Consider the following 12,788-nt stretch of genomic DNA (forward strand, 5'->3'; position numbering starts at 1 on the left):
GAAGCTACTGACATAGAGCATCAACATGGGTAACTTTCCATTATTGAAAATTTCCTTAATTTTCAGCATTTCTCCTAGAATAGACAGAAAATGTCACTAATGCATCCTTTGTGTGAACTCCCCCTGTCTAGCCAATGATCCTGGATAGGTGAGACACAAGGATCCAGAACGTCCTAATAAACCAGATTGTCTAGTCACCTGGTCACCTCTGAACAACCTTACATAGCTATAAACATACACAGACATGCAAAAAAAAAAAAAATAAAAGAAATGGAGATATGCTGACTGAAGACATGACTTAAACATATCTCTGTAGTCATGGAACCTTTCATGTCCAAAGCAGCCAACACAGAAATAACAATGTTTATCATCCTCCTTTCTATCAATTTTAGGACCATGAGTCTAAGCCTTAATTAAAGCAGACTAATCTGATGTTCTTCTTACATGTTTAGCTTTATGTTCACTTGAATATTTTTTCCCACTAGTTAATTTCCTGGTAACCCATTGCTTTGCTGTGTCACTCTATTCACACAATAAAATCCATGGAAATGAAAGAAAGAAAAAGAGGAAAATTCTCAGCAGTTTTCAGAGTCCAACTACAATCTATGTAAAATACTTCAATCAGAAATGAATAATCATAAAAAGACATATTCCATGGAAGACTAGTGAAAAGCACGATGGAGTTCAGTTCTGGCTAAAAAAGGCTATTGGGCTTTATGTTAACAATTTAAGCAACCAGTGTAGAAGCCTAAGTTACATTGCTGGCAGTGATAACAGGAAAGAAGGTATCCTAGAATGCCTCCCATGGTTTTTGGGACAAGATCCTTTCCTTTCATATGTTTCCACATAACTTAAGAGGAGATTTTAAAAATACATGAATGCTCCAATTGTACAAACTACCAAATATTTTTGAAATCAAACTTACATCCAACTGTTTTATGGTCTGATAACACACAGTCTTGTATTGTTCACACACAAGACAAGACTCGTGCAAGATGGAAAATACTCAGAAAAGTCTGTACTTACATTAATTGGTGAAGTATTTTAGAAATAGAAATGGAAATTCTAAGGCAGTTTCTCAGACTTATTGAAATTTTAAGTCTGAACCACATGCAAAAATGAAGGATTGCACTTTCCATAAATTTGTCACTTTACAACGTTCTGTTTTTCTCAGTAAATTACATACTGAAAATATTTCAGTAATGGTAAATGACTCAACACTCTCATGACCATGGATTTAGTAAATGCAAAGGAAACAGGAAACCCGAGAAGTTCTGCTGTGGTTTTACCTGCCTTACATTCTCATAATGTATCAATATTCCAAGGGTAAAGGAATGTTGGGCTATACCAGGTATAGAGAGAAGGGTCAGTGTCTAGCACTAGCCAAAGAAGAATACATGTACTGCTCTGTTGAATTATCACAGCTGATAAACCAACACACTTTGTAATGCAGAAGCATGGAATAAAAAATCTATTTCAAATTAAATATTAATCAACTGTTTAGCAGTTTAGGAGACCAAATGTTCCTAAATTAATAAGGAGAACTATGAGTATCTTTTCCAGGGCATAAGGAAAAGCTCAGAGAGAAATTTGATTATGCAGCTGGAAATATCAAAAAGGCTGCCCCACTCTATCCAAGCCTATTCAGTTATGGCTAAGTGAGGTGTGTCCTTATAAATGGATACCTAGAGATTCAAGCAGAAGCAGCAAGTTTGGGCTCAGTCCATCTGTGAAAGAGGTGTCATATTTTTATTTACCCGAGTCCAGCATTACCTAAAACTAAGCATAAATTATTTACCAAGTGTCTCAGAATGATCCTGGAAAAACAAAACAAAAAAATCTTTTAGAAAAGGGGATTTTTCTTTTCTTGATCTATCAATATAATATTTATAATTGGAACGCAAAACCTTGCCAGTTTCTGATGTTTTCTAAAGCACTTAATGAAATTGTGACTGGATGAAAACTTGTTTTAAACAATATGCTTATGTTTCCATTTTATCAGAAAAATTAAAACCTGAACAGAAGCCACCATTTTGTTTTACCAGCTTCAGGCAAACCATAATTATCAGACATACTGCTAAAAATAAGATCCCACAAAAAGTACTTCAGGCTATGAGCACAACATGGCCAAGAAAGCAAGTTCTTGCAAATCTTAAAGACTTCTCATTATATTTAGTAACAAAAAGTAGTCACCATGAGACAACAGCTCACAAAGACAAACTATGACACTTGATGTGAAGCTCTCACTGACTAAAGACAAAATGCAAGGAAATAGATTAGCCCTTCAGAAAAATCCAAGAGCAAAGCAGACAAGATTTGGCCAGTTTACCCAAGAGAGGTTCACACACACAACATTACAAGAACTTGATCTCAGAATGTAGCAAAATAAGAATTTGCTATCTAACTGCAAAGATGGTATCTTGGAGAAGACCTACAAATCCACATGCCAGTGCAGAACACCTACAAGGCAATTATATGTGGACATTAAGAAGTAAGCTCTGCTGATGGATTAAAAAAAAAAAAAAAAAGGGCTGTAAGGCTGTAAATTCACATTTTACAAATCGAACTCAATGAACTCTTCATTTAAATGTGTCCTTCTCAGTAGACACTGTCTTCTGAAGATAGCATCTTTAAATCTGCTTACCAGCCTAGATATTGAAGGAGAAAATACAGAACAAAAGCTTACAGATGCCTAATTCTGACAAATATTTTGAAGTACTATCACAGAAAAAAATAAACTGGGAGTTTTACATTTTTAGGGGCTTAATATCTTATCATGGAATTAAGACAAGCCAGGAAATCAATGCTTTTCTTCTCTTTGTTTAGAAAACAGAGGCCATAGCCAAAATAATTCTTATGTGCCAGAAGGGAAAGGATAGAATAAACACTCTCCCTGTTCTACAGCTATTAGCTCTGGAGAACCTATTTTGCTCCAGTTCACTTTGGTACATTCAGAATATTGGAAGGTCCCAATCACTCTCATTTTATAATTTGTGTTGCATTTTAATTTTTAGAAAGTGGTACTCAAGTAACCTGAGAGCTCAGCAATTCCAGCAGGGTTAGCGTGAGCTCTCTCCTGGCTTGCTGTGTTACCCAAATCTGATCAAAGGACAAGGACTCCAGAAGCTTGTCCAGCTGTGGTTTTATAATGACACCATTAGGTTTTGCTCTATAATCAAGGTCCCTAAAAGTCTGTGTAGCTTCAGGCTTAATATCTGCGACAAGGTTAACTGAAATCTGCAGCAAGGATAACTACTTTAGCAGATTGTATCAGCAGGAAATATTTAAACACTATTTAAAAGGATTTTAAATAAGCAGATTTTATTTAACACTGCACTAATGCACTGCAATAGAAAATGATACAACAGAGCTGCTACAAATAAACATAATGCCTTTACCCTTCCCCTGCCTCCCTCCCCTCTAAATTCCCCAGATGTGTATTATTAAGTCCAACGAGTGCACCAGATCCCTCTGTCTGAGTTTGAAATACCGGAACGCCAGGCTCAGACAGCCCATTTGCCCTTTGGTTTTGTGCCTGCTGAATCTGCATTCTGGGGCTGTGGAATTAATTACCACAGCACCGGTCACCGGCAATGTCAGTGTTGCCACTTCAGGTGTATCAAATGTGCCTCCTTACAGGCCTAGAACTTTCAGAGGAAGGCAGCTTCTCCTATAAGGCTGGCGTACCCTGCCCTCTAGTGCCAGGTGCACCTCCAGATGTTCACTTAAACGCATGCCAGGGCCAGAATAAAGCCTAGGGCAGCAGACATTCTTCATAAGCCATCCTGTATGACTTACCAGCCGCATATGTCGGCCTGACACTGTTGCACAGTAGTGCAAGACCCTAAAATAAGGGTGAGACACTGGGGCATGCCTCATTGGGTCATGTGCAAGATGATTCAGATAACCAATTCTAACTGCAAAGAAGTGAAGACTGACTTTTATTGCTCACCATGGTGCTAAAGAAGTCTCTGTTTCACAAAAAATGAGGAATTGTGACATTCAGGGTTATAATATCTATAAATCTAGCACTAACATTGTATTTGATAGCAAACAACTCTTTCAAAAACCTGTAGTGAAAGAACAGACTGATTACATTTAGTAGTTATAAGTATTTCGCTGCCACCTGGAAAATGGAAAATATACCAGAGGACTACAGAATTTCTCTATTATTTGTCCTTTAGGGCAAAAGCTACCTGTCATCCTTGAGCAGGACCTAAAACAAAGGAAGGCAGATCCTTAGGGTTAGAAACTGTTGTTCTTAAACATGGCTGTAGCTGAAAACTGTGAAAAGTAACCAAAAGAACCCCCTAAAAACAAGATAAGGATTTTCTTCTGAGTGGTTCAGCCTCTTGCAGTAATACATCTTACTGCAATTATCTTCTATATGCAACTCTGTGGATTTTCTTGCTCAAATTGTTTCACTTGGCAATCAGTGCAATACTGATATTATGATGGATTCTGCTTTTATTATCATGAGCTCTCATTTAAAACAAGCAGTAGCATTCCTGGGGTATGAAGGACCAAAAACTTTGCAAATTTTTCTGCAAAATGTAGTCATTGCACACGGCTGTGCATGATGTGTACTGTAATCACTACTGATTCAGAGGAACAAAAAATATACAGGTGCTAATTTGGGATTCTCCCATTTTTTTAAGTTCAAATATGTTAAGCCCTGATTGAACAGATGTCAAACATCTGTCTCTTCCTCGCAATAAGACTGCCATTCTAACCTGGTTTTGTGAGATCAGCCTTTCCACACTCAGGTCAAATAACAATTTGAGTAAGCTAAAACTTAGTTCATGCTCTGAGAAAAAAAATTGTCAAGACAGCTTTTCCTCACCTTGTCCAAGGCTCTCCTTAATATTTTGCCCACAAACCTGTTACAAAGTACTCTGTCACATTTTTTTATAAACTCTTGCATGTGCAATTTAGGATAACTCTGTACTCATTTAACTCAGTTGAGGGTCTGTCCTTGTAACATAGGTGACATGATTTCTTTCCTGAAAAACTGGAAACACTTCTTTCAGGTTAGCAGAGAAAAATAAGTTTCATACAGCTGAGTCTTAATAAGAATATCTTCCTTTTAAAGATTCATGATGAGAACCATTAGATTCTGCAAGGAAAATTATATGAACACAATTTGTTAACATTGTCAAGTACCTAGTGCTGCAGAAAATGCAGACATACATCCTCAATGCCAAGCTCAGAGCAAAGATAGGTTCATACTTTTTTGACTTGTTTTGTTTTCTAATGTATCCACAAAGTCATTTCCTTTTGTAAACATGTTAGACAATGAACAGCATTTCTCAGTCCATCAAATGTTTAGCTTTTAAGCATACAGGAACATTTTGCTCTAACCATTTTTCTAAAGTTTCTTCACATCAGCAAGGTTCCCCATCCACAACAAAACAGAACAAAACAAAAAGCCACAACCAAAACCTTGAGCACTGGGGTCACATCTGATCATCTCTGCTTATGCGATAACATTCTGCATTTATTAGATCACCCTTCTGTTGGTGGTATTGGTACCACCAGCTCAGGCTACTGCAGTCTAGTTCTTTTCAGGATAAAATCGACCCTTTTGCCCCTTTCATCTAAGACAGGTAGAAAATTCTGAGACTAAACAAAAGAGAAGACAAGAAGCAATACCTTGAATAAATTTTAAAATATCTTTAAAATAATTATATTAAGAATTCCTCATGTTTCAAAGTAGAAACTTCAGTTTTGACTGTGAGTGTTTGAATGAGAAGAATATTTTCCTGCTGCCAAGGAAAATCAGTTCATATTTTCCTAAAATCAGAAGCCTTTTTAAGATCAATATGTTAAGAGCTCTGAAGATAACTGTACAAGCATCTCCAGCTCCTCACAGCTGCTAGTCATCTACAGAACAGTAAGGTCTAAAGGTCTGGGGAGCAGAATCCTATTGCAACTACTCTCCTGAGCTGCAGATGATGGTCTTGGCTACAGGAGCTTCTGTACTCACACACAGAGCAACTGAAAGCATAAATACAGGGCCATGGATTCACACAGCTGAAGTTCAACCTGCAATCTGGGACTGTTTCCTCCAGGCTCATCCCTTGTAGAGATTAGGCTTTCACTGGAATATAGGATGTGAAATACAACCCAGATTGCATGAGCAAGCAGAACATACACCACATAAAGCAAATCCATAAAGGTGGGAGGCAGAAAAATCACAGGCAGACAGTTAATACAGGTGTTGCAGTAGAGGCGCTGGCTCATTTCAGTGTTTTATTACTCACAACACAGAAACCAAATTTGTCAATATGGGGGAAATATTTAAAGGCACTAATGGATGATGGATGCCTAATGGGTCTCCTTTTTCAATGTGGTAAAGTGTACATTTGCCATATGTGCTTTTAAAGGGTTTCCTTTTTAACTACAGCTCAGCCCCTAGAGGAAACAAACACTTGAATTTCCATGAAAATCAATGAGCATTTCAAGCCCTCAACAACTGTCAAGATCAGAAATTAATTTAACAATATATTTGCTATTATGGTGTTGAGAAAACATATCCCTCCTCAAGTTATGGATTGATTAGCCCAAACTGATTGAAATTTCCATGGTCTAAAATGAAAGTCAGTGAAGTACTAATTTTTAAACAGAATTTATGTCTTCTTAAAAAGAAAGGTTTAGAAAACCAACACATTTCCATAGATTCAGCACTTCAAAAACACAGAAATAATCTATGACTTTCTGGTATAGACTACTGGCCAGGAACTAAGTCATATAGTTCCTAAATGAGGAAAATTATTTTGGCGAGTCAATAATTTTTAGATATCAGAGGCAATGAACTTTGTCTCTCTGTTTAGGGTCAATAGTATATTACGTTGTGGCAATAAGACACCAAAATCACTAGCATAAATACTGAAAACAAAAGGATAATTATATGGGAAAAGCCAAGACGTGTATAACATAACACTCCAAAACCAAAAGCTCCAACTTTTCACCATAAAAGTGTAGCCCTTGGGGAAATAAAAAAGAAGATCATGTTATACCTCTTTTAAATCTAGCCTACAAAGTAGAAAATCTTGGGGTCTGAAAGGAAGCAAAATCAGGTCAAATTAAAGATCTATGCAGATCTATGCATAGATCTTTAATTTGACCTATTCATTTAATCTTGAATAAACTCGATTCACAAGGACTGGGATTTCTAGTGACCCAAATCCCAGCCTGCTGGCTCACAGTGCCACTTCTCTCTCAGGCAGACGGAGAAATTGGCAGCTACAAAAAATGGACCCAAAGTAAACACACTGATCTCCACACCATGTAGAAAAGAATGGGTCTTGTGGTGTACAGTTTATGGTAACATGATCTGATGCAGCCTTCTACATTGAATAAGTTAGGACTTTCTGCTTTCTTTAGATCCATGTCTTAGGTTAATTGAAATCAAAGTCATTAAATGCTCAACAGGATCAATAATATAAAAATTTCTAGTAAAATATAAATAAATAATTTCTACATAAAAGCAACAAAAGCTTCTCTAGAAAACTTATGAACCAGATGAGATTTCATCTGACTACTTCAGCTGAATGTATTCTAACATATCACTCAAGATTTCAGGGTAGAAGCCTTATGCTTTTCTATATTTTTAAAGAAGAATTACAAAATAACTTGACCATAATTTCTATTAATAAGCATTCATTTTGGCTATCATTCAGACTGCAAGCAGACATTAACCTAAACCAACCAACCAACATCATGGTGAACATTTCCTCAAATGTTTTACATCACTTGCCCATTGATAATCAGGTTGCAGATGAACATTTTGGTTAAACGATGGACCTATGATGAAATTTCAGTAATGATTTTACTAAGATTGGAAGCACAATTATTTGAGTCTCAAAAATTTTAAGAACAGTGCTATGATATGGCAATGAGAGATTAATGGAAATCTTGCAAAAAAAAGATAAATGGCACTGCAAGAATACCAGAAAACTGGGGAGATGGGGGAGAAATTAATTGAACCCACACTTTTGATAAATATTTATTTTTTGCAGAAGAAAAATGCACACTAGTTTGAGCTGTCATTATGCTAACCTATATCCTATTTTTCATATTATTAGTAATACATAATGTGGTAGTTTATATTCAAAAATAAAACCAGAATGTATATACCTCATGTATTTATCCAGAAATACACTAAGGTTACTATGGTTACGAAAAATCCATTACCTTTGAATACAGAATGAAAAAGTTTGACTTAAAGTGTGCACTATTTATTATAGTGATCATCAACAGCCTTCAGGAGGTTCTCTAACTGGATTCATTTTTCAGTGTCAAAACTGACCCACCACACCAGTACCTTATGGCCTGTGCAAGGCAAAGAAATTTGAACTATATGAATTTTTAAATATGTTTTATACTGACTCAAGATGCAGAAATTGCTTTGAATTTTAAGGCTTTACAGTAAAATGAAAGTAAGGCCTTGGTCCCCTTTTCTCCCCAAGCTGTCCAATATGAAATGCTTTATTTTCTCTTGTACCTACCAAGATGTACAAATTCTGATGGGTCCACAATAGTGCTTTTGCTGTGGCATGGCACTTCTAGCTCCATGTTTTCTTTTTGATTTTTTTTGGTTGTTTGGGGTTTTTTTTGTTTGGTTTCTTTTGTTGCTGTTGCTGTTGTTGTAGTTTTCCTTGTTTTGATTTGTTTTTTTATTATTATTTCTGTTGTTGCTGTTTGCATAATGTCTGAACAAGTAATTTGGATAATTCATTAAATTACACCAATTACATTAAAATAGAAAGTCAGATTACCATGCGTCACTGTATTGCCAAGTAATGGGCACTTAACTTCAGTGTAACAGTTTTTTAAGAGTATTGATATAATTTGGCTATTGGCTCACAGCATAACTATTATCAGAAGAAAACAGATTACTTGTTTATATTTTTAATAAATGAATTAGAGACTATTCAGGCAAGCAAAGCGGTATCTCTCTAATTAAGAATATTTAGGGAAGGCAGTATGAAAAACTATTAAACCTGTATATAATTCCTTCAACAGTTGGCAGTTTTCTTGCTTTGAGAACTGGATGGTATGAGACCAAAATACTATAAAACCACTAAAAACATGACTCAGATCCTGTGAAAGAGGCACAAGATTTAGCTACACCATCCATGGTGGTGTTAATTTCTATGAGTCCCAACAAAGAGTAATTTAAACCCAAGAGGGTTTAAAGTGCACCCAGCCAATTTTAGAATTATTTTTCTTTCCATTGAAATAAGGAGGTGTCAATCAAACAATTGTTCATTGCAACCATGAGATACCTATCTGACATGCTATCTAGCAGAGAACTCACCTTTTACAACACACTTAGTTCCATTCCCAGAGTAAATTGGTATCCCATTCATATATAAAGTATATTTTGTAATTATACCATTTGGTGTTTTGGGTGGACTCCAACTCATCAGCAGGAAGGTGGGAAAGGATATTGCTGTGGGTGACTGCACATCTTCAGGGGCTGGTGAAAAGATGTATAAAGTTATACATATCTATACATTTATTGTCTTTCCACAAATAATAAAGAATTACTACCAGAATGATTTCTGGTAAAGCTGAAATTTCAGAACAGATTTTATATCTGCAACACACCAGAATTTTGAGAAGTCTCCTATATTATGTGAGAATTTCTAGCCAAACAGAAACTTCTATGAAAGACAGCAATATACTCTTTGCTTTAAGGAGAATAATTATGCTTCTATAATTTTATATTTCCAGCTTGGTAACACTGATCAAGGTGAGAGGTACAGGATTTAGTGCAGTCTTTTTGTAATACAAATTATTTTCTCTTTCATGGTTTTTATTCCTAACTATGAAGTGATCATTCTAACCACCAATGAAGGTGATGTGTTCTTAGGCCCTACCCCTTGTTTCAAACTTTTCATAATTCAATACACTTAGTAATGTTTGTTTAATGTAGATTTTATGTATATAATATACTGGAAGTTGGCAATGGATAATAATTTAAGAGTCAAGTTCTTTCACTGTTCCAATGAGTTATACATTAGAAGCACAAGGAATCCCAGTGAATATTGCAAGGGAAGCAGAGTGGAGGCCTTAGTCTGGGAGAAATATCTTGTAATTTACAAGCTCTGTGCTAGCAATTTAAAACAATAACTAGCAGTGCCTGGCAATATGAAAACAATATAAAGTAATGAATGTTTCAATAGGGAAACAGGGATAGCTGGAGGGTGTGATATGGTGTCTGTCTTTTGTATCACCAATTTATTGTTAGAGAGCATGCAACAATAGCATCCAAAAATAGAAATTCCACACATTGACTTTTTGTTCAGTTCTTCTAGGGGATAAAACACATGTTCCCCATAGCTTTATTCAATCTCTGGGGAAAAAAAAAAAAACTACTCTTGCCTAAACCATTCCATTATCATTCCATTATGACAGGTAAGGATTTTTGCTTTATTCACTTAGCTGAGAAAATAGCACATAAACAATTCATTTTTAATTGCTATGTCACAGCAGAAAGAAATATACAAATATTGAAACAATGTGTTTCATGTTTATATCACAGGGTCCAATAAGTATTTGGCTGTCAGAGGCTGCACCCTTTCATGGACAATGCCACCAGACAATCTCATTCTGTTTATCTTGAGCATCCAAGAGGCAATAACTGGATTTTGGTTTGATTGGTGCTGCTGGCAGTTACTAAAATGGTCACACCAAAACTCTGTTCTAGCAATTTTAGACTGCAATCTTCAGCACTGTCCTCAGCACACTAACACCTTGCACAACAACCTGCCTTGGCAGCAGTTAAACACTTCAGCAGCCTTTTAATTATTATGGCTATAATTCACATGACTTCCTGCCAAAATTTTACTTTATTGGTACTGTATTACAACCTAGTTTATATGAGAAGATAAAACAAAGAACTGTGGGAGGGAGGGAATTTTGAAAACTACTTTGCATCATGGAAGAATAACTACTATCCAATAAATACATGTCCAAGTCTTCATTATTCTACTGGTGTAGATTTGGAGTAACTGACTATTTTAACTGGATTAATATGGCTTCAGAATGACAGAACAAGGAGATTTGAACTTTACGTTTAATTGAGAATGAAGTTAGATATGTCACTGATATTTTTGGGGCATTTGTTCTAGTAATTGATGTGCAATATATATCAGCCTAGACTCTAAAGTCAGAACTGAAAGTATTTTTTTCTTTCTTTGTGCCCTAGCTCTTAATGTAAGCAGAGGATGCCTTAATTTACGGTCACAACCTTTAAGTTTGAGCACAACAACATGTAAAAGTGTTTAGGAAAAAAAAGAGGAAAACTGAACAGCAATTAATAAATAACTCAATTGGCATTTGGCAGTTTTATCACACTGAAACAATTGTTGCCTATTGCTGGTGTTTAGTGGTTAAAAGAAACCATGGAAATCAAGCATTTGATTCTCAATTTCATACTGTGCCATACAATCAATTCTTTTTAGTCAGACTGTCTCTAGATTTACTTCTGAGCCATAGTAAAATGAGGAAGCTTTCATTAATCTTTCAGATGCTTCATATTAATGACAAGGCTCTTGCATGAACAATGTAACAGCAATTAAAAAGCCCATTAATCTGCATTACAGCTATTAAAGATGCATGTCATTAAAGGGTATGGAGTTTGATTCATTTTCGCACCCCCCAAAAAATGGAGCAATTATGGTCTGGCAATGCACTTTGTCATCAAATTAGGTTGGGGTTTTCCAGCAAATGGCTTTGCAGCGTTTAGCTCTTCTCCTGTTTTATTATTCATGACTGAAATGTGGAAGTCAAGACCTTTGAAATTACTTTACCTTCTTGTGGAGTGGAGATGTTCAATGCATGCAAGCTCTCAGTACAGCCAGCCAAAGTGCAAGCAGTTAGGGTTACAGCATAGTTTGTGAAGGGATGCAAGCCCCTCAATACGCCTGCAATACAAGAAAACAAGGTGTTATGCATGTACAGTGTACAGACTGAATGCATGCAGACACATGCAGAGGGAAAATAAACTTTTGTAATATGGTCTCCTTCTGTTACAGGTGAAAAAGAAAAATTATTTAAGGTTTCATTGCTACCGTCCATGACTAAAATTTTGCAAAATAATTAAAAAGCAAATTATATTTTATTCCATTTTCAGTACTAAATATGCACCTGTGTTTCCTTAGTCATGCTCACTGAAACAGGTACTACTTCAAAACAGAGGTGTATATTATAATGTGACAATAAAGGAGTGACATTTTTTTCCTTAATCCCTGTCTCAAAATTTTTTCAGTTATTAATCTTATTTTTCCAAGGAATTTTAATTGTCTCCCAGAACAAGTTTTTTTTAATGAGACCTCTCCAACTATGTCCCTATTCTTCCACAAACTGAAATCTCTTTTTTATTAAACATCCCACTTGTCTTCCATTCAGTAGCAGCATATAGACTTACCCATATTTGCTACACTACAGCAACATGGTTCAGGTGACACAGCACCCAAGGGTTTAGAAGAACAAAATATATGGGGCCTTATTCTATTTCAGGTCCTGCTTATGTTAGTGAAGAGAAGTTACTAAATTCTCACAGATCAATCCACTCCATGTTATAACAAATAATAATCACTGCTTACCACTGCAGGAAGTTTTGCAACATTTTGAAGTATCATATACAGAAGGATTACAAGGGAAAAAATTTAGTTTAGAGTCATTTTAAGAAACATTGGCAGTTCCCACTTCAAAGTATGTCCAGCAAAAAATTAATACAAAATCTAAATACAGAAGTAATTAAAAGAAGGCCAATT

At 35.8% G+C, this 12,788-nt stretch overlaps 1 protein-coding gene across 1 annotated transcript in view; it reads right to left on the bottom strand.

Moving 5' to 3' along the window:
- Positions 1–12,788, bottom strand: part of USH2A (usherin) — a gene marked incomplete at its 3' end in the record, with an annotated part of 372,555 nt that overhangs the window by 200,223 nt on the left and 159,544 nt on the right. The window contains exons 30-31 of the mRNA XM_084203202.1: positions 11,823–11,936; positions 9,323–9,484 (exon numbers count right to left, since the gene is read on the bottom strand). Of these exons, the coding sequence (XP_084059328.1) occupies positions 9,323–9,484; positions 11,823–11,936 (276 nt within the window). The remainder of the gene's footprint in view (positions 1–9,322; positions 9,485–11,822; positions 11,937–12,788) is intronic.

The sequence above is a fragment of the Fringilla coelebs genome, assembly GCF_963513975.1.
Source record: "Fringilla coelebs genome assembly, chromosome: 3".
Lineage (NCBI taxonomy): Eukaryota > Metazoa > Chordata > Aves > Passeriformes > Fringillidae > Fringilla > Fringilla coelebs.